The 19,768-nt window shown below is 63.6% G+C and overlaps 4 protein-coding genes across 7 annotated transcripts; 3 read left to right on the top strand and 1 right to left on the bottom strand.

The window, feature by feature from the left end:
* Window positions 1-19: 19 nt before the first annotated feature.
* Window positions 20-9,253, top strand: CAMTA2 (calmodulin binding transcription activator 2). The gene is made up of 23 exons (XM_085045249.1): window positions 20-168; window positions 762-851; window positions 932-1,032; window positions 1,359-1,426; window positions 1,510-1,645; window positions 2,166-2,237; window positions 2,316-2,505; window positions 2,953-3,093; window positions 3,588-4,306; window positions 4,392-4,515; window positions 4,601-4,738; window positions 4,947-5,071; window positions 5,463-5,662; window positions 5,844-5,922; window positions 6,112-6,346; window positions 6,825-6,994; window positions 7,068-7,297; window positions 7,651-7,855; window positions 7,954-8,025; window positions 8,126-8,146; window positions 8,427-8,569; window positions 8,654-8,728; window positions 8,959-9,253. Exons 2-23 carry the CDS (start codon window positions 821-823, stop codon window positions 9,020-9,022), a joined length of 3,339 nt encoding a protein of 1,112 aa, XP_084901375.1. The 5' UTR covers window positions 20-168; window positions 762-820; the 3' UTR covers window positions 9,023-9,253.
* Window positions 9,254-9,495: 242 nt separating this feature from the next.
* SPAG7 (sperm associated antigen 7) lies at window positions 9,496-11,746 on the top strand. The gene is made up of 7 exons (XM_085045235.1): window positions 9,496-9,651; window positions 10,043-10,110; window positions 10,207-10,295; window positions 10,670-10,754; window positions 10,830-10,919; window positions 11,146-11,302; window positions 11,515-11,746. The coding sequence occupies exons 1-7, from the start codon at window positions 9,501-9,503 to the stop codon at window positions 11,643-11,645; spliced, it is 771 nt and encodes a 256-aa protein (XP_084901361.1). The 5' UTR covers window positions 9,496-9,500; the 3' UTR covers window positions 11,646-11,746.
* A 109-nt stretch (window positions 11,747-11,855) lies between these two features.
* Window positions 11,856-15,812, bottom strand: ENO3 (enolase 3). Of its 4 annotated transcripts, XM_085045239.1 has the most exons (5): window positions 14,545-15,812; window positions 14,226-14,312; window positions 13,974-14,073; window positions 12,511-12,736; window positions 11,856-12,016 (listed from the first exon to the last, which is right to left on the bottom strand). In XM_085045239.1, the coding sequence occupies exons 3-5, from the start codon at window positions 14,022-14,024 to the stop codon at window positions 11,883-11,885; spliced, it is 411 nt and encodes a 136-aa protein (XP_084901365.1). In that variant the 5' UTR covers window positions 14,025-14,073; window positions 14,226-14,312; window positions 14,545-15,812; the 3' UTR covers window positions 11,856-11,882. The 4 variants fall into 4 exon arrangements, 3 of the variants coding, with proteins under 3 accessions (XP_084901365.1, XP_084901366.1, XP_084901367.1); XM_085045240.1 differs by lacking the exon at window positions 13,974-14,073; XM_085045241.1 differs by lacking the exons at window positions 14,226-14,312; window positions 14,545-15,812 and having other exon boundaries at window positions 13,470-14,055.
* A 116-nt stretch (window positions 15,813-15,928) lies between these two features.
* PFN1 (profilin 1) lies at window positions 15,929-18,561 on the top strand. The gene is made up of 3 exons (XM_085045238.1): window positions 15,929-16,187; window positions 17,538-17,730; window positions 18,331-18,561. Exons 1-3 carry the CDS (start codon window positions 16,056-16,058, stop codon window positions 18,426-18,428), a joined length of 423 nt encoding a protein of 140 aa, XP_084901364.1. The 5' UTR covers window positions 15,929-16,055; the 3' UTR covers window positions 18,429-18,561.
* The last annotated feature ends 1,207 nt before the right edge of the window (window positions 18,562-19,768 follow it).

Here is a 19,768-nt window from a genome sequence, read left to right on the forward strand (position 1 = left end):
CCCCGCCCACAAGACCTTACCCCGCCCACACCCGGCGGCGCGGCCCCGCCCCCTTACGCGGCTACGTCACGCGCCGGCGGTGCTGTCGGCGCTGGCCCCCGGCGGGCGGGAAGATGGCGGCGGGCGGCGGGGGCGGGGGCGGTGGCGGCGGCGGCCCTGAGGCGCCAGGTGGGGCCGGGGGGGCCGGGGCGGGGCCGAGGGCGGGGATGGGGTGTGGGGCGGGGATGGGGTGTCACTGGGGGTGGGTGTGGGGCTGCTGTGGGGCGGGGTGGGGGGGGAAATAGGGTAGAGATGTGGGGTGCAGTGGAGCGGCGTGTGGAGGGTTACAGCGCAGAGATGTGGGGTGCAATGGGGCGGTAGTGGGGCGGGTATAGGGCAGAGATGTAGGGTGTCATGGGGCGGGGATGTGGGGGGATATAGGGCAGAGATGTGAGGGGCTATAGGGCGGACATGTGGGGTGCAATGGGCGGTGCATGTGGGTTTGTAGGGCTGAGATATGGGGGGCTACAGGGCAGAGATGTGAGGTGAAGTGGGGCAGGGATGGGGGGGTACAGGGCAAGGGTTTGGGGTGCAATGGGGCCGGGTGTGGGGGGTGTACAGGGCAGAGATGTGAGGTGCAATGGGGTGGGGATGGGTGGGATATAGGACAGAGATATCTGGTGTAATAGAGTGCAGAGAACGGGGTCCCTTGTTCTGTGTCCCCCATTATGCCATCTCATTGTTTCTCTGCCCCATCACCCATTTTTGGGGTGTCCCTGCAGGTTCCAGCCCTTCCTGTGCCACCCGAGGTGAGCCCTGAGGGCCCCGTTTGTGCCCCGAGATGAGCAGCAAGGACCCCCCTGAGGTCTCTGGTAAGGGGATGGGGACACACAGGGGAACACAGGGGACGGGGGGGACACACAGTGGGGACATTGAGCCCTCCTCCCGGCAGAGAGGAGCCACCTGAAGGTTTTCCTGCCCCGGAAGCTGGTGGAATGTTTGCCCAAATGTCCTGTCCTGCCCAAGGAGCAGCTGCGCTGGAACACCAATGAGGTGGGGGTGCACAGGGGTGCATGGTGGGCACACAGTGTGGGGACTCACAAATTGGGCATGGAAGGGACACAGGATATAAAGGAGATACAGGAGACACTTAGGGATATGGGAGGGGATGTGGGGACATAGGGAAGAGGCACTGAAGGGACACAGGAGGGGGTGTTAGCTGGGGACAGGGAGGACATGGGGAATGCGGTAGGAATACAGCAGGACAGGGGATATCAAGACAGGGGGACGATGTCACAGCAGGGGTGGGACAACGGAGTGACACAGCAGGTGGGGGATGGGGGGGACAGCGGACACAAATGAGCCACCTGTCCCCCCAGGAAATCGCCTCGTACCTCATCACCTTCGAGAAACACGATGAGTGGCTTTCGTGCTCCCCAAAAACCAGGTGGGGACCCCCCCAGGGGGGTGCTCTGGGGGGTTGGGGGTGCCCTGGGGGCTCCCGGGGGGGCCCCCTGACCCCATGTCCAGGCCGCAGAATGGGTCGGTGATCCTGTACAACCGGAAGAAGGTGAAGTACCGCAAGGATGGATATTGCTGGAAAAAGCGCAAGGATGGGAAGACAACACGTGAGGACCACATGAAGCTGAAGGTGCAGGGGGTGGAGGTAGGAGGCAAGGGGGGCGCAAAACACAGCCCCCCCTCCCCCAAAAAAGTAGCTGATGCCTCAAGAAAGCATGCCCTTCCGTAAAACTGCCCCAGACTCAGGTATGGGGAGCTGGGAGGGTGTGGCTGGGAATGCCCAGGGAGGAGCATGAGGATATCAGGACACCCAAGTGTGGGGTCAGGGGGTGCTGAGTTCCCTCAGGGGACAATTTTGGTGTGCTGGGGACTCCCAGTGATGGTTTAGGTGGTCCAGGATCCTCAGCTATGTGTCTAGGGATGCTGGGAGCTCCGTAGTTGGTGATTTGGGAGTGTTGGGGACCCCTCATAATGGGGTGTGGTGATGTCAGGATCCCCAGGGGGGCAATTTAGGGGTGTCATGCTCCTCTAGGTGGGCAGCTGAAGGTCTGGGGTCCCCCCATACTTGTATATGAGGCCCCCACAGGATGCAGGTACCCCCGCAAACGCTACTTTGAGGTTCTCATCAAGGTGGCGTGGTTCCCCAATCCGTGCTGTCCCCCCAGTGCCTCTATGGCTGCTACGTCCACTCTTCCATCGTCCCCACCTTCCACCGCCGCTGCTACTGGCTGCTGCAGGTAACAGGGGGCACCGGGACCCTCCCAATGCCCCGGGCTTCTGGCCCCACCCCAGAACTCCTCTGTGTGCTCTTCCAGAATCCCGACATCGTCCTGGTTCACTACCTGAACGTGCCGGCCATGGAGGAGTGCGGCCGCCCCTGCGCCCCCCCTCTCTGCAGCCCCCCGCTGTGTGCCGGGGCACCCCCGATCTGTGCGGCCACCGCCGACCCCCGTGAGTGGCTCAAGTGGTCCCAGGAGGAGCTTGTGGCCCAGCTGCGCCCCATGTGTGAGTAGCGGCTGCCCCAGAACCTGTTCCAGAGGGATTTTACCCACCATTCACAGGGAGAAGTGGGGCTGTGGGAATAGGAGGGGGGGGCTTGGCATTTTGGGAGGGAGGAGCACCCTAAATCCCCTTTTTTAGCAGAGTTGTTCTTTCTTTTCTCACAGTCTACAAGATAAAGTGGGGCTGGGGAGGGGGAGGATGCCCCTAAACCCCCTTCCTGTGGGATTTTGCCTCCCCTTTCTATGGGATAAAGTAGGACTGAGGCAGTGTGAGGTTGTTTTGGGGGGTGGGGTGGGGAGGAGAGCCCATATCCTCTTCTTTGAGGAATTTTGCCCTTGCTTTACCACACGATGAAGTTGGGCTAGGGATGTGTGTGGTTCTTTTGGGGGGCTGGATAGAGGGTACACTGCGCAACTGCCTTTCTGAGGGATTTTCCCCCCTCTCCCACAGTCCATGGGGTGAAGTGGGGCTGCGGGAATGGGGGAGCCCCCCCCGGGCTGTCCCTGGAGCAGCTGGTGCAGCATGTCCTGGAGCGGCACCAGGCCCGGCCGCCTCCGCGCACCCACGCCTGCCTCTGCGCCGGGGGGCTGGGTGAGACAGGACCCCCGGAACCCTCTGAATCCCTGGGGAACCCACTGGGACTTCCTGGGGCTCCTCCAACTCAAGAGGATCCCCAGACCCTTGGGGAACCCAGTCGGGCTACTCCAGCTCAATGGGACCCTGGGGGCCCCACTTGGACTCCCATCCCCCTGGGACCTCCCCCAGTCTTTCCTGGGTTACTCTTGAATCCTCCCTGGGATTACTGAACTCTCCCTGGGGTGCCCCCAAACCCGCTGTGATGCCCTGACCCCCCCCGGGAACCCCACAATCCCTTGGGACCCTGAACTATCCTTTGGACCCATGTAGAACTGCCCTGAACCCCTTGGGACAACCCCACATTCCTCTGGATCACCCTGAACACCCTTGAAGCATCCCAAATCTCTTTGGGACATTCCCAAATTCCCCTCAGGATGCCCCTTGGGACCCTGAAGTCTCACCCCAAACCCTTCCTGTCCCCTGCTAATGCCCCCCTTTGCCCCCCACAGGCACTCCCGGCCACAAGTGCGGCAGCACCAAACACCGCATCATCTCCCCCAAAGTGGAGCGGGGAGCTGGGGGGGGCACGCCTGGGGACCCCCCCAAACCCACCCCCTCCTCTCCCGACACCACCCAGCCCTCCCCGGGCTTGGGGGGGGGCACAGCACCCCCTGAAGGGCCCCGAGCCCCCCCATTCCCCCCATCGGGGGGGCTGCCGCTGTTGGTGGTGGCCAGTTTGGGTGGGGGGGCAGCACCGGGGGGACCTGAGCAGCCGCTGGGCCTGACCCCCAGCCAGCACCTGGTGACCCCTGAGGGGACCTGTCCCACCGCACCACCCCCTGCCGCTGCCTTCGACCCTGACTGCTTCCTCAACAGCCCCCGCCGCGGGCAGACCTATGGCTGTGAGGCCGAGGCCCCCCCGGGCGCACCCCCCCCACCACCAGCTGCGCCCCCAAAACCAGGGGGTGACGAGGAGGCGGCGGAGGAGGAAGAGGAAGGAAAACAGGGCACAGTCCCCCCAGACCCCCTCTGCGAACTCAGTGCTGCTCCCCCACCACAGCATCCCTTCCCCCTCCCCTTCCCGGAGCTGCTGGCGGGGGACACGGGGGTCCCCCCAAACCCGTGCGAGCCTCCCCATACTCCCCATCTCCCCCCTTCCCCCCCAGCCCCCACCAGCGACCCCCCTGTCGCCATCACCGATTTCTCCCCAGAGTGGTCCTACCCTGAGGTGAGTGCTTTGTGTACATGTCCTCCCCTTCACCCCTTCTCCTTCCATCCATGGGCTCTCCAGTGACCCCCCCGTGTTCCCCCAGGGCGGGGTGAAGGTGCTGATCACAGGCCCATGGGGGGACCCCGGTGCCTACTCCTGTCTCTTTGACCGCACCTCAGTTCCGGCCGCGCTGGTCCAGCCGGGAGTCCTGCGCTGCTATTGCCCTCGTGAGTGTCCCCAACGGGGGGGGTCTTCATTTGTGTCCCCCCTTCCTGCAGTGCTGACTGACCCCTGTCTATGTCCCCCCTGCAGCCCATGAGGCCGGTGTGGCTGCTCTGCGTGTGGCGTGTCCCCCCCGGCTGCTCTCGGCCGCAGCCCCATTTGAATACCGGGCACGGGGGGCAGCGCGGGGTCCCCCCGGGGCACAGCTGGACTGGCTGGCACTGGACGGTGAGTGGGGACCCTCCAGGAGGCACCCCAATACTGTACGTGCCCTCTGTGGGTGGCACCCAAATACCTGGGTTACCTTTGGGGTCCCATTACGGGGACCCCAAACCTGTCCCTCTCCCTGTGGGTTGACACTGTTTGTGGCTTGGGTGTTTGGGGTTGCTAAGGCTGTCAAGGTGTTCCCCTCACATCCATTTCTCTACTCTCCCAGAGGCCCAGTTCCGTCTGTCCATCCTGGAGCGCCTGGAGCAGCTGGAGACACGTCTGGGAGCCCTGCCCCACCCCGCGCCCCTTCACCCCCCACGGGGGTCTCCCTCCGAGACACCCCCGGAGCAGGTGAGGCCCACCCCAACACCTGAGTGACTACATGGTCCCTGAAGATCCTGGTGTCCACTTACATCTTGGTGTCCTTTGATGTACCTAATGTTCCCTAATGTACCCTGGTGTTGCTTGGCACCCCCTATATCTGCTGGAATTGGTTGGTGTTCCCTGGGGTCCCCCATGTCCCTTCGTGTTTTTGAGGGTCTCCTGATGTTCTCTGACACTGCCTGGTGTCCCCTGATGTCCTCAGTATCTCCCCATGTCCCCCAGTGGCCCAAAGTTCCCTGCTCACTATCGCCCCCTACTATCGGTTGCCGCTTCCCAGATGTCCCAAGTGTTCCCTCCCACCTCCTATGCCACCCTCTCCACGTCCCTTACTGGTCCCTGACATCTGTCCTGGGAACAGGGGCCGGGGTCATCCTTTGAGGCACGGGTAGTGGCCATCTGCGAGGCCATGATGGCACAGCCAGGTTGGCCGGGGACATTGCCGGGGACATCGGGGACCTCAACACTGGCCCATGGGGTGACGTTCCGTGGGATGACACTGCTGCACCTGGCGGCTGCCCAGGGCTATGCCAGCCTGGTGGAGGCTCTACGGCGGTGGCGGTGAGCGGGGACACCTGGGGACACCTGAGGGCAGGGGCTGGTTGGGGACATGGACTGGCATGAGGTGGGGATAGTGGTGGGGATCCCCCTAAGCCATGTCCCTAAGTGGAGGTGACCGCCACCCCAGGCTGTGTCCCCAAGGGAGTGTGACACCTGTCCGTATTCCCTCCTGTCCCTGCAGGGCGCTGGCAGTTGACAGCCTGGAGCTGGAGCAGGAGATAGACCCCCTCAACGTGGACCATTTCTCCTGCACCCCCCTGGTGAGGGGACAGTGGGGAGATGGTGGTAACAGTGGGGACACGGTGGCAGGGCGGGGAATGCAGTGGCACCAAGGGGATTGGGGCGCAGGGTGGTGCCTCAGGCAGGGATGGGGGAATAGCAGAGGTGGCATCTTGGGATGAAGGGCACCTTGGGGGACACCCTGTTGACATATGCCACGGTGTCCCCAGATGTGGGCGTGTGCCCTGGGGCACCGGGAGGCAGCAGAGCGGCTGTGCCGCTGGGACCGGCGGGCGCTGGCCGTCCCCGACACCCTGGGGCGGCTGCCGCTGGCCCTGGCACGTGCCCGCGGCCACCTGGCCCTGGTCACCCGTCTCGAGGAGCTGCAGGTATCACCTGCATCCCCACGCTGTCAGCTGCCCGGCCTGCACATCCCCTCCCCGCTCTCTGCCAGCCCCGACACAGGTATGGCACCAGCACTGTGTGCCCTCGCTGTCCTGTGTTACTGTGTACCTCCTTCTGCTCCCGGTCACCAGCACCATGGTGTGGCCACTGTCACTGTGTCCCCTCACTGCTCCTGGCCACTGTCGCTTGTCACCATATTTCCTCCCTGTCCCCCTGTCCCCTTTCATGTGCCCCCAGGGCATCACTGGTCCCTTCCAACCTGTCCCCAAAGTGTCCCCACCGTGTCCCCTGTCCTCTCCCAATCTCTTTGTGTACTCAGTTGTCCCAAGTTACCCCTCCATGTTCTTTCTCCCCACCTCTTGTGTTGCATGTGCATCCCCACGTTCCCCTTGTCCTGTCCTCCCTAGCTTCCTTGTGTCCCTGGTGTATCCCCGTGGTGTCCCCTGTCCTCTCCCCATCCCCCCTGTGTCCTCCCGCTTCCCCTCGAGGTGTGTCTCTCCAGGACTAAACCCCCTCGCCGTGTCCCCCCTGTCCCCAGGGCTGAGCACAGCCAGCAGCCTGTCGTCCCCGTCGGGGCTGTCGGAGGGTCCTGGCTCTGTCCCACTGCCCCCCGGCCCCCCTGGCCACTCCGAAGATGAGAGCTGGGGGGTGGCAGTGCCCCCCAGCCCCCCCGAGGACACCCTGGCCCTGCCCTCTGACACCCTGCAGGTAAAGGTGGGGGATACCCAGGGCTGGGGACTCCCCCAGTGCAGGAGTGTCCCAATGTTCCCCCTGTCCCCAGGCTGAGGTGGTGACACTGGCGCGACAGATCATCGAGGCCACCCCTGAGCGCATCAAGCAGGAGGCACCTGGGGGACCACCAGGGGTTCTGGGAGCACTGGGAGCAGCAGGGGGAACCCTGGGGACACCAGGGACGCCGGGGCCAGCCGGGCCAGCGGGGCTTGGCGCCGCCATGGCCTGGCTGGCCACGTACCTGGAGAGCGTTGACCGTCCCCCTGCGCCCCCCCACAGGTACTTCCAGGGTTGGGGGCTTTCCAGTGCACCCTCACATCTCTGGGGGGGATCACCCACATCCAGCAGCGCCCCAGGATACTCTTGGGGATTCCCCCATTGCCTGGGACATATCCCATTGGGAGGGTCCTTTACATCCTTCAATACTCCAGTGTCCCCATGGTGGGGGTCTGACACATTCTATAAAACCCCGGTATCCCATTAGGAGGGTCCCCTGGCTCCTGGGACACTGTAGTGTGCTCTTGGGGACATTCTGTGACGCTCAAATTCCTCCCTGGGTGGGGTGTCTCCCATCATCTCGTGGGGTGCCAGCGCTTGCCCCCTGACCCTCCTGTGTCCTGTGTGTCCCCCAGAGCAGAGGCGGCCACACGAGGGTCCCCGGGGGTCCCTGAGCGGCCACCCCCTCCTTCGGCTGCGGGCTGGGCTGAGTTCCTGAATGCGTCAGGGGGGGCACGGGGCGAGGGGGGGGCTGTGGCCCTGCTCACCCTCAGTGACCAGGAACAGCATGAGCTCTACGAGGCTGCGCGCCTCGTCCAGGGCGCCTTCCGCAAGTACCGGGTGTGTACCCCCTGCTCCTGGCACCTCAAAACCTCCTGGGGCCCCCCGGGGGCCCCCCCACCACTGCTGACCCCCCCAGTCTCCCTCACCACCCCCAGGGCCGGAGGCTGAAGGAGCAGCAGGAGCTGGCGGCCGCCGTCATCCAGCGCTGCTACCGCAAGTACAAGCAGGTACTGAGCTGTGGGGGGACCTGAAAACCACCGCAGACCCCTCCTCAGCAACTCACAGGCACCCCAGACCCCCCCTAACCCTCTCTATCTGCCCCACAAGCTGACCTGGATCGCTCTGAAGGTAACAGGGTCACCCTGGAGAGTATTGGTGGGGGCACCCATATTTTCGGAACTCTTTTGGGGGCTCTGGATGCCTGGGGTCCAGTGCACGTGGACATGGGGGTCCTTGCTGGGGGATGCTGGGACATCGGGGTAACATTGGGGTGCCGCCCTCTGTATCCGCCTTATTCTCCCAGTATGCCCTATTCCAGCAGGTGACACAGGGGTGCTGTGACACTGGGGTGACTTTGGGGTCCCTGTTTGAGGGTGCTGTGACACTGGTGTCCCACTGCCCTCCCCAGTTCGCGCTGTTCCAGCGGATGACGCAGGCCGCCATCCTGATCCAGAGCAAGTTCCGGAGCTACGCAGAGCAGAAGCGATTCCAGCGGCGCCGGCGTGCAGCCGTGCTCATCCAGCAGCGCTTCCGCAGCCTCCGCCAGCACCGGTGCGACCTGGGGCACTGAGGGACACTGGGGACATGGGGCACCGGGGACAGAGGGGTCCTCACTCTCCCCTCCGTTTTCCCCAGGAGCACCTTCCTCACCCTCAAGCAGGACCAGGCAGCTCGGAAGATCATGAGGTTCCTGCGGCGCTGCCGCCACCGGTATGGGGACGGGGGGAGTCCAGGGAAGTGGCACGGGAAGGGGACTGGGCAGGGGGAAATGGGGTCATTGTGAGGTGAAATGGGGACGTTGTGGGGTAACACAGATGTGGGTTGAGATGTTATGCAGCTAGGAGATGTCACACGGGGGTAGGTGGACACAGGTGACACCGTGGGGACAGACTCTCAACAGAGCTTGACCCCTCTTCCCGAATTTGTGTTCCCTCGCCCAGGATGGAGGAGCTGAAGCAGAACAAGGAGGTGGACAGTTTACAGACGCGGGGCCTGGCCTCGTGACCCCCCATGCGGGATCCAGGCTTGGGGGTCTCCCCTCCCTGTCCCTCCCAGGCGTTTTTGTATGTCTGGGCCTCCCTGGAGGGCTCGTGGGGAGGGGAAGAGGGGGAAGACCCACCCACGCCCCCTCTCCACTCGCTCCTGTATCCCGCCCCGCATGCCCCACTCCCCCCCTGCCCCGTTGTGGGCTCTTTGTACAAAGTTCCATTAAAAAACGAGGAAGCGGGAATAAAAGTCGCGATTCGTGTGTGTGTTTGTGTGGGGGGAGGTACAGTGCGGGGGTCATTGCGAGAGAAGGGACATCGTTCCGGGCGGGCGCAGCCCTCGTACGGAAAGAGCCCGGCGGAGTTTGAAGGACGCGCGCGCCCTTTGAAGGCGCAGCGAGTGGCTTTGTGGCCAGGCCACGCCCATTCCCGCTGCTCTTCTCCGGAGCGCCCCGCCCCTTTCCCCATAGGCCAGGCCCCCCTACGTCCCCGACGCCATGACGCATGACGCCGGGGGCGCGGCTTGCGCGTGGCGTCACGCATCGCTCCGTCGCAAGATGGCGGAGCTGGACCTGCTGGGCTCCATCCTGAGCTCCATGGAGCGGCCGCCCGCCGCCGGCGACGGCGAGACGCGGCGCCGGGCGCGGGGTCAGCGGGGCCGGGGAGGGCGCGGAGGCACGGCGGGGGGTCCCGATCGGGCGGGGCGGGGAGCGGCGCGTCCCGGCCCTTCGCCGTCACAACCTCCCCCATCCCCGGCGTCCGCCCTCACGAGAGGCCGCGCCCCCCGCGGGCTGCCGGCTCCGCCCTCAGCGCCCTGGCCTGGCGCTCGCTCTCCTGATTGACAGCGGGGGTCCCGTCTGGCCACGACCTCGCAGTGGCCACGCCCCTGACCTTTGCCCCGATTTGCACTTCTGGCCACGCCCCCGCCACTCCGAGGCCGCGCTGAAAGAAGCCCTCGGGATGGTGCTGGCCCCGCCCCCTCCGCCCCCCGGAGGTTTTGGGGGGTCCACGCCGTCCTGATCCTCCGTGTCTGCTCCAGAACAAGCCGCTCGCATGAAGAAGCTGCAGGAGCAAGAGAAGCGCCAGAAGGTCGAGTTCAGAAAGAGGGTGAGTGGGGGGACAGGCATCACTGGGAACTGCGGGCCCCTCCCCACGGGCACCCCCAAATTCCTGGCCCCCCCTGGACTCCCCATGTGTCCCCAGATGGAGCAAGAGGTGTCCCAGTTCATCCAGGCCACCGGGGAACCCCGGCGCAGGTTCCAGCCCATGAACAAGATTGAGAGGAGCATCCTGTGAGTGGGGCCCTGGGCACACTGGGAGGGCACTGAGGGAGTACTGGATGCACTGGGGGGACACTGTGAGGGCAGTGGCGGGACAGTGGGGACACTGGGGATACTGAGAGTGCTTGGAGGAGCAGTGGGGATACTGAGGGACGTGGGGATGGGAGGGCACTTGGGAGGATACTGGGAAACTCCAGGTACGATGGCGGCACTGTGGGGCAATACTGTGGATGCTGGGGTTGGACACTGGAGACACAGGGCCAGGACAGGAGCACCCCAGGATGGCAACTGCACCCTGGGGTAATTGGGCACCCTCATGGAGAGAGGAGGGACCCCACTGGGGAAAGCTGGGGAGTCCTAGTGCCAGTGGTTCCATGTTCCCCCAGGCACGACGTGGCAGAGGTGGCCGGGCTGACGTCCTTCTCCTTCGGTGATGACGAGGACAGTCGCTACGTAATGGTGTTCAAAAAGGTGGGGGATGGCAGGAGTCACTGCCTGGGGGACCAGGGGAGGTGAGTGGACACAGGGTGATGCCAGTGTCCCCAGGAGTTTGCGCCGTCGGACGAGGAGCTGGATGCATATCGGCGCGGGGAGGAGTGGGACCCAGCCCGGGCTGAGGAGCGGCGTCGCCTCCGGGTAGGCGGGGCTTAGTGGGCATGGGGTGAGATTTGGGTTAGGGTGATACTGGTTATGGTTTGATATGGGTGGGGCTCAAAAGGGTGTAGCGACATGGGTGCAGCATGCACTCATGCTGGGGGCAGGGTTTATATGGGTGTGGCATGGGCATGGGGGTTTAGTGGGTGTGGCCTGAGTAGATAGTGTGGACTGTGGGCAGGGCTTTTTACTGACACCCCACTGCCAGGAGCTGGCAGCACAGCAGGAGGAGGCGGAGCTTGAATGCGGCCCGGCCCCCCCAGGCCCCCCCAACGACTACAAAGACAAATATCGGCACTTGATCGGCTCCGATGCGGCCAAAGCCGCTGCCCGCACCATGGAGGCCAACAAGACATATGGCTGCGGTGAGTAGGGGGTCCTGAGAAGGTCCTGAGGGGTCTATGATGGTCCAGGAGGGTCCTGGGGGTCCAGGAAGCTTGGGGGTGTCCTGGATACCCGGGTCCCTTCCTGGGGGGAGTTTGGGCACCCAAATACTTGGGCACTCTGTGGTGGGCTGGGGATCCCTGAAGGGGTCACAGCCAACTGAATTGCGCCTGAGCCCCCTGTGCCCCCTCAGTGCCGGTGGCCAACAAGCGGGACACACGCTCCATTGAGGAGGCCATGAACGAGATCCGGGCCAAGAAGCGGCTGCGGCAGGCGGAGGACGAGGGTGGGGCTGGGGGGGGCCCTGGGGTGCCTTCTGTGTGATGGGAGGGTGGTGGTGGGGGTGTAACCCCCGGGGGTATTTAACTGTGGGAGGAGGGTGATGGTGACACACAGCGGGGGAGATAAAGCACCTCATCTCCTGGCCTGGTCCCTGTGTCTGTTTTGGGGTGGGGGCTGTGGTGAGGGGGGCACCCCCATATCCCAGGTCGTATGTATGTGTGTGTCCCATCCCCCAAACGATGCACCATTCGGGAAAGTCCTGGTACTCCACAGAGTTTATTAGGGGTGGGCAGAACCCCTCAGGGGGATCATATTTTCCCTCATGGCAGAACTCAGAGGCCACCACATCCATCTGATGTCCACCTTGTCCAGGTACGCAGCCTTCCCAGTGGCTGCTTTCAGAAGCTCCAGTGCTGGGGGGGCACCATGGGAGTTGGCCCTAAATCCCTGCTGAGTCCCCAAATCCCTCCTGAACTCCCACTCCAGTGGAGACAGACCTGGGGTGTCCAAATCCCTCCTGATCCCCCAAATCCCTCCAGAGACCACAGGGACCACATACATGGAAACCCTCAATGCTTACCTTTGGCAAAGGGGACCTGGGCATCCAGGCCCCAAGACCAGCCCCCCAAAATTGTCCTCCCCACAAACGCAGATGGACCCAGATGTCCAGGTGCCCCACCTCCGCCTCCTGCCCTTTCCCACTCCTCCCTCACTGCCCCATGACCTTTCTCCAGTTACCATGAATTCATGATGTGACCCCGAAACCCAACCACACAGGGGCTATAAATAGCTCCAAACCCCCAACCCATGGGTGGGAGGGCCCAGGCATTTCAGGGGGGAGGGTGGGACACCTGCGGGGGAGACCCAGATGTTGTGTGGGGGACCCAGGTGTTTTGGGTTCTCCCACCTTCATTGTTCTGCAGGATGCTGGGGGCAAAGCTGCCCTCGTCACCCACGCTGGTGGCATCTTTGCCATACTTGGCCTTGATGACAGCCTTGAGGCTGTGGTAGACCTCTGCGCCGATGCTCACAGCCTCACGGAATGTAGCCACGCCCACTGGCAGCGCCACAAACTGCATCTCCAGCTTGTGCTTCATGTGTGACCCCCCACTGATCGTGCTGAAGGCCTGGCCCTGGGGTCAAAAAACCAATGAACACCCCAAGACTTAACAACTCCTCCGTAAAGATTCAACAACCTGACCAAAGACTCAACCAGGTCTCCCAAAGTTCCAATTTTCCCCTGAAGATCCAATGAACTCCCAAAGATTTAACTCCTTCAAGACCCAACCAGGTCCCCACCAATACCTAACAACACCCTGAAGATTCAAAAAACCCCCCAAGAACCAATGACTAAGCAGCCACAAACAGAACCAGGTCCCTCCAAACTGAACCAACAGCCCCCAAACCCCATTTGACACCCCAGAAATCCTGGTGGGATTCCCCTAAGTCCTCAAATACCCACCAATCCCCCCCCAAGACCTCATCTCCAAATCTCCCCTGCTGCTCTCAGGTACCAGCAGGGGCAGGACAAGCTCGGTGTTGCCGGCCAGGTTGGCGATGTGGTGGTACAGCGGGATCCCCTTCTTAGCTGCCCCAGCCTTGCAAGTGGCCACTGACACCCCCAGGATGGCATTAGCACTGAATTTAGTTGCAGCATGGGAAGGAGGGGGTGAGTTTGGAGAGTCCCAAGTCCTGGGGGCAGGTGGGGGGGGATTGGCGGGCTCACATTTGCTCTTTGTGCCATTCATCTCAGTCATGACCTTGTCAATCTTTTGTTCCACCATGCTGAGTTTCTGGGGTATGGGGAGAGGGCCTACCTACACTCAAGTGCCCCCCCAATTCCTCCTGCCCCTCCCTCACACAGACCTTCTCCACCACAGGCACAGGGTTTTGTCGATGTGTTCTACAGCCTTCAGCACCCCTGGGGGACAGGGAGTGCAGAGGATGTGACTTCTAACCTCAGAGGTCACCCCACCCTGACACATGGGGGTTTGAGGATATGGGAAAGGTTGGAGGGGGGTTGTTTTGTCTTGGGGGGAGTGAGATGGGCCTTGCGGGGGACGGTTTAGGGGATACAGTTGGGTCTTAGGGGTCACTGGGTCATTGGGGAGGGTGTCCAGTTGATCTTGAGGGACCTATTTGAATCCTGGGAGCTCTTGAAGAACCCAAGTGGGTTTTGGGGTTGTTGTAGGATCTTGGCAGGTCCAGTTCGACCATTGTGAGGGTCATTGGAGGGGTTTTTGGCTCTTGGGGGGGGGACCCAGTCAGGTTTTTGGGGGACCTCGTTGGGGTCTGCAGGGTCTTGGGGGTCCCTGAATGTTTTTGGGGGTTACTGGCCATGCTCACTTCCCCCCCTTCCCAAGGTCCCACCTTTGCCCAGGTAGCGGCTCTTGTCCCCATCCCAGAGCTCCAGGGCCTCATGGATCCCTGTGGAGGCTCCACTAGGAACAGCTAGCTGCCTGGAACCGTCCTGGGGGAGGAGGGGACTCTCACCACTTGCCCTGGGACCCTCCATGTCCCCAGCATTCCTGATATATCCCACCCCAACCCTGAGCCTCCTTCAAGTCACCATACTGCCCCATGACCTCCCCCACCCCAACATTCCCCCCCACTCCTCCATACCCTTGGCTGTGAACAGATCCACTTGCACAGTGGGATTCCCACAGGAATCCAGGATCTCCCGAGCCACGATCTTCTGGATGGACATGGCTGTGGGGTAGTGGACCCAGGGGTCAAGTTCAAGGTCATGGGGGTCCCAGCCTGACCCTGTACCCCACAGACACCCCCCTCCCAACTCTCAGGGGGACAACCCCCATGTCCAAGTGTCCTTGAGCTGCTCCTATGCCTCCCCATCCCATAGGGGACCCTGAGTGAGCCCAGATCCCCCTCCCCAACACCTAGAACACTCAAAGGGGTCCAGGGGGGTCTGGGCCTCTCTCACCTGGTGCTGCGTCTGCCTGGGACCTTACCCACCGCACCACAGGGGTCCTCCGGGATTATTTATTCCCTTCCCTTCGCCCCTCCTCCCTGGAGGGACTGCGGTCAAATTCAGCCCCCGATGGGGGACCCGGGGGGGGCTGGTGGCACTTGATGATGGTCCTTGGGAGTTTTTAGTCCCCCTCAAAGGCCACGGTAAAACGACCCCCACCCAGGGGGGCTGGACCGCCGCCTGAAGGCCCTGGGGGGAACAGCACCAGCCAGAAGGGACGGGGTGAACTGGGGGAGGGACAGGATTTCGGGCCTGCAGAAGGTCCTCTGGGGGGGGAAATCAGCCCCTAAGGACTCCTAGGGATGGGGGGGGGGAACTCAGCCCCATGGGCCCCAAAGCATGTGGGAGGGGCAGTGGCTTTGACCACTTCCCGGGGAAGTTCTCGCCGGTAGGGGGGTGGGGAGGGTTGTGCTTTTTATTGGGGGTGGGGAAGGGGCACCCTCACGAGTCCTCGACCCCCCCAACCCGGTTCCGGGGGTCGTGGCACCCTCGGCCGCTTCAGGGGGAGACGATCCCGAACACCTCGGTCCCCCCTTCCCCCTCCTCAACTGGCGGGCCCCTCCCCCACCTCGGGGCAGGAAGTGAAACCGCTGCCCCTCCCCCCTCCCCCCGGAAAGTCCCGCCCGGGTCTGAGTCAAACCGAGACCCAGTGGGGGAGGGGCGGGGGTCCTGCACCCCCAGACACACAGTGAACACTCTTCCCCCCCCCCCCAGGACCCCCGTTCGGGGGTGCACGTAGGGCCCAGCGCGGGGGGATGTGTCGGGATAAGGGCATGTATCAGAATAACCGGGATTCACAATATAGGGGGGATGACGCGCAGTAACAGAGGTTTGGTTATCAGTCTGGGGGGGCCACGATAACCGTGAGGGTGTCGCGATAACGGGGGGGAATCGGAATAACAGGGGAGAGAGGGCACAATAAGGGATGGGGGTCGAGGTAATGGGGAGGGTCGGAATTATGGAAGCGAGTGTCGAGATACTGAATGATGTTGGAATAACGGGTGGTGATGGGTCGTGATAATCGCGGGATCCATAATACGAAGGGTTTGGATTAAGGTGGGGAGTGGTCGCGATATGGGAATGGTTCACAATAAACGGTATTGGAATGACCGCGATAACGGTGGGGGCTGGAACAACGCGGAGGATCGCAATAGGGGGAAGATGTCGCGATAATGGTCAGAATATCACCCTCCAACCCCCCCCATCGCCGAGCGCTCCCCGCGGCGCGCCCGGCCATGGGCGTTCCCGCCAAAGCCCCCGCCCCCTTTAGTCCCCGCCCCTTCCCCGCCCCCTGCCGTCCCCTATGAAAACCGCCGCGCGGCGACGCCGCTGCTTCTCCGCTGCTGCCGCGCCTCGCTCGCATTGCGCAGGCGCCGGACGCAAACCCCGCCCCTTTCCCGGCGCAACCCCGCCCCCCGCGGCAGGCCACGCCCCCGCGCCCCGCCCGCCCGCCCGCCGCCGCCATGAGCGGGTGGGCGCCCTACGTGGAGACGCTGCTGGCGGACGGCACCTGCCAGGATGCCGCAATCGTCGGCTATCGCGACACCCCCGCCGTCTGGGCCGCCGCCCCCGGCAAGACCTTCGCCAATATCACGGTGAGAGGCCGGGACCGGCGGGGCTGGGGGGGGCAGCGCGCTGAGGCGTTTCCCGCCCAAGCGCGCGGAGGGCGGGGGGACCCAGTGGCCTCCGAGGGGCGGGGCTGACCCCCCCACTAGTCCCGCGACGGGCTCCGGGAAGGACAAAAAAGGGAGAAAAACGCGAAAGCGCCAGCGTGGAGCGCGGGGGGGCCCGGGCGCTGCCCATGCCCAGGGACCCGGAGCCGGGGGGAACCGGTGCTGGGGGGGCCCTGACGGCGCGGGGGGGGGGGGGGTGCGGCGGCCCGGCGGTGAGGTAGTCCCGGCCTTAAATCCGCTTCGAGCGTTTTGTGGGGTCGCAGGCGGCCGGGTGAGGGGGGATGGGCGCACACCACGTGGTTCTACGATCTCCCTCCTCGCTTCTCATCTATTTTATTGTGGTCCCCTAAGGGCATCGGGGGGGGGGTCTCGTGGGGGGATTGGGGTGGTGGAGGAACCCCTCCCCACTTAAAAACCCTCGAAAAATGCGCGGAATGCGGCCACTTCCCGGTGGAGGAGGGGAGGCCGGGGCTTCCTGTGGGGGAGGGGCGGCGCGCGCGCACCCCCCTCCCCCCTTCCCCCCACGGAAGTGGGGGGGAGGGTAGAAGTTTGGGGAGGCCCATGGTGGGAAAGGGGGCCTACAGGAGCCCTCGTTCCCGTCTGGGGTCACGGGGGAGTTATGGGGGTTCCCCGGGGTTCATGGGTCACAGATTGGGCGTCACGGGGGGAATATATGGGTGCCCGGACTTGAGGTCCCGGTGGGGTTCTCAGGGTTAAATGTGGGGGCGCCTGGGATGTTTGTTTGAGGGATCTCTTGTGGAGTTCCTGGGGGGGTGCTTTTGGGGTTCGTGACTTGTTGTCCCCCGTGGCAGCTTGTAGAAGTGTTGCCCCTGGCGGGTCCCTAGTTCGGGGGGTCTAGAGAGGGAGGGTGTCCCTGGGTTCCCGGGTCTCCTGTGGGGGTCTCTTGGTGATCAGGGGTCACACGTTGGTTCTCTGGTGGGAGTCATGAGGGTCCCGGGACACCTGGGTCCCTTTTATGGTCATGGAGTGGGAGTTATGAAGAGTCCGTGTTTGCCGAGTACCTTACAGGGGAGCGCCTTACAGGGGCCCTGCCAGGGCGTTTGGCATCTCCGTTTGGTTTTGGTGGTCCCTGGGTGGGCTGTTGTGGTCCCCTTGACCTGTCCCCACCCCTGTCCAGCCCGCAAGAGTAGTGAGCCTTGAGCAGGGAGGGTTATGGCAGTCCCCAGACAGCTGTGTCCCTTCTGGGGTCACGGGTGGGTTTTGGGGCCTGGGGTCTGTTCTTGGGGTGCCCCCTGACCCTTGTACCAACAGCCAGCGGAGGTGGCGGCACTGGTCGGCCCCGAGCGGGGGCCACTGCTGGTGCAGGGGCTGACGCTGGGGGGGCTGCGCTGCTCCGTCATCCGGGACTCGCTGCTGGTGGAGGGGGAGCACAGCATGGACCTGCGCACCAAGGGGGCTGCTGGAGCGCCCACCTTCAACATAACGGCCGCCATCACCAACAAGAGTGAGGGATGCCCTGGAACTATCCCCCTGTCAGCCCCACCCACACCCCGTACCAACCCCCACCACTCTGCTTAGCACCTCCTGCCATCCCCTCCCTTGTGACCCCCCCTACCTTCAAAATCACCAAAAAGAGGAACCTCCCCCTGGAACCACCCTGTATCAGCACCCCCACCAGCCCCGGGTCACCCTGTATCACCTCCTGTCCAGTCCTTGTCAACCCCCGTGACTCCAAACCTCTGCACGTGCCCCCCACGTATCTCATAGCATCACAGTGTCACCCCAAGCACTTGTCACTTCCCAGGTGCCCCGCTACCTGCCCCAGCATCACCCCGTGTCCTCTCCCCTACACAGCTCCACCTGGCCACGTCACCTGCGGCCCTGTCACCCCTGACCTGCTTCCCATTATTTTCCCCTCTCCCCCTTGCCCCATGTTCTTTCACATTGCCCCTTGCTAATTCCCAGGGTTCCTTCATCCCACCTGTTTCTTCCTGCCCCTCTATTCACTTGATTCCCCTGTCTGTCTGGGGGGTGGTGGGGATTTTGGGGGCTTCGAGATGACCTGACACCCACCCACCCCAACTTTACACCCCTATCATTGCAGCCATCGTGCTGGCCATGGGCAAGGAGGGTGTCCACGGTGGCTGCGTCAACAAGAAATGTTACGAGATGGCCAATCACCTGCGGCGCAGCCAGTACTGAGGGGGCTGTGGGGGACCCCCGGACCCCCAGGGACCAGCAGGAGCCGCCAGGGACCAGCAGGACCCCGTCCCCCACCCCCCTGTCACCCTCCCAGTCCCCGCTGCCGGCAGCAATAAAGTGCCCTTGTGGGGAATCACTGTGGGTGAGGGATTTCAGGGATCTGGGGGCTATGGGGAGAACCTCGATGTGTGGCTGGGGCCATGGGGTGCGGCTCTGCCCTCCCAGGGTGGAGGAGGCCTTCCCCGGACACCCGGGTCCAAGGGTGCTGCCGCACCCCAGGGGGACAAAGTCCGCAATGGGGTGGGGGTGACGCCTCGATACTTGCCCCACGATGCCCCCACACCCTCCCACAATCTCAAGAGGCAAAACTGGGGAGGGCAGAGGCTTTATTGGGGAGGCTGCACTTGTGGCAGGGGCAGCACCAGCAGCAGGGGGGAAGTCAGCTGAGGATCCAAGCAGCTGCTGAGGGTGGCAGTAGGATGGAACAAGGGAGCTGGGGGATATTTGGGGGGAACTGAAGGGGCTGTGGGGAACTGGGGAGAAGGAACTCTAGATGTTCTAGCAAGTTCTGAGGCAGGGCCCCAGGTATTCAGGGGGGTGGTGTGGTGCAGAGGTGCGGATGTGGGTGGGCGGGGTGGGTCAGAGGGAGATGAGGGCGCTAATGTGGGATGAAAGAGGTGGTGTAGGGCAGAGATGGGGATGTGGGGAGGTGATGTGGGGTAGAGGGGCAGATGTGGGGCAGGACTAGGCATCCGGGTGGGCGGAAGCAGCTCCAGTGCCGTCGAGGCCTTATAAGGGCAATGTGGCGGCTCTGGCGCTTCCTGTTCTTTCCCCCCCCCCCCCCGCGCCCTCCCCCGGCTGACTCACGGATGGGGGGGAAGGGCCCGCAGTTGCCCCACGGCAGGAATTGGGGTGTCAGGGGTTGGGCCGTGGGGTGGATGGAGTGTCATTTCCCCCCATCCGCCCCCCCGCAGCATGGAGGGACCCAGGTGTTGGGGCCCCCTACGTACCTTTGCCTCCCCCATGAGGCGACCCCATTGGCCGTGAGGTTGGGGCACATCATCACCCCATTACTGGGACAGTGTCATTGGGCCCCTCCTGCCCCGTCTCCAGGCGACCCTGTCACGTGTAGGACGGTGTCATCTGTGTTATCCCTGGTGTTGTGTACTCTCTGGTGTCCCCAACAACCCCCAACACCTCAGGCTGGGGTTGGAGAGGAGGGACAGGATTTGGAGGGGAACGGAGGTGCTGGGGAGGAGGGGGGATGCAGTACCTCACCAGTGACTCCCAGTCAGAACCAGTAGTAGGGGTCAGTGGGAAGTGCCAGTATGGGTAGGGGG

Source organism: Lichenostomus cassidix, unplaced genomic scaffold (genome assembly GCF_008360975.1).
Source record: "Lichenostomus cassidix isolate B80296 unplaced genomic scaffold, HeHo_3.0 HiC_scaffold_34, whole genome shotgun sequence".
Taxonomy (NCBI): Eukaryota; Metazoa; Chordata; class Aves; order Passeriformes; family Meliphagidae; genus Lichenostomus; species Lichenostomus cassidix.

What these genes read in the sequence shown, in the direction of transcription:
- CAMTA2 (XM_085045249.1), top strand. Translation starts at nt 821, where the DNA reads ATGAGCAGCAAGGACCCCCCTGAGGTCTCTG. An exon ending in GAGGCTCTACGGCGGTGGCG is followed by an intron (nt 5,663 to 5,843) that starts GTGAGCGGGGAC and finishes CTGTCCCTGCAG; the next exon opens with GGCGCTGGCAGTTGACAGCC. An exon ending in TGACCTGGATCGCTCTGAAG is followed by an intron (nt 8,147 to 8,426) that starts GTAACAGGGTCA and finishes TGCCCTCCCCAG; the next exon opens with TTCGCGCTGTTCCAGCGGAT.
- PFN1 (XM_085045238.1), top strand. Translation starts at nt 16,056, where the DNA reads ATGAGCGGGTGGGCGCCCTACGTGGAGACGCTGCTGGCGGACGGCACC. An exon ending in AGACCTTCGCCAATATCACG is followed by an intron (nt 16,188 to 17,537) that starts GTGAGAGGCCGG and finishes TTGTACCAACAG; the next exon opens with CCAGCGGAGGTGGCGGCACT. An exon ending in GGCCGCCATCACCAACAAGA is followed by an intron (nt 17,731 to 18,330) that starts GTGAGGGATGCC and finishes CTATCATTGCAG; the next exon opens with CCATCGTGCTGGCCATGGGC.
- ENO3 (XM_085045239.1), bottom strand. Translation starts at nt 14,024, where the DNA reads ATGAGGCCCTGGAGCTCTGGGATGGGGACAAGAGCCGCTACCTGGGCA. An exon ending in GAGCCGCTACCTGGGCAAAG is followed by an intron (nt 12,737 to 13,973) that starts GTGGGACCTTGG and finishes TTTTGACCCCAG; the next exon opens with GGCCAGGCCTTCAGCACGAT. An exon ending in CATCCTGCAGAACAATGAAG is followed by an intron (nt 12,017 to 12,510) that starts GTGGGAGAACCC and finishes GTGCCCCCCCAG; the next exon opens with CACTGGAGCTTCTGAAAGCA.
- SPAG7 (XM_085045235.1), top strand. Translation starts at nt 9,501, where the DNA reads ATGACGCATGACGCCGGGGGCGCGGCTTGCGCGTGGCGTCACGCATCG. An exon ending in AAGATTGAGAGGAGCATCCT is followed by an intron (nt 10,296 to 10,669) that starts GTGAGTGGGGCC and finishes ATGTTCCCCCAG; the next exon opens with GCACGACGTGGCAGAGGTGG. An exon ending in AGGAGCGGCGTCGCCTCCGG is followed by an intron (nt 10,920 to 11,145) that starts GTAGGCGGGGCT and finishes CCCCACTGCCAG; the next exon opens with GAGCTGGCAGCACAGCAGGA.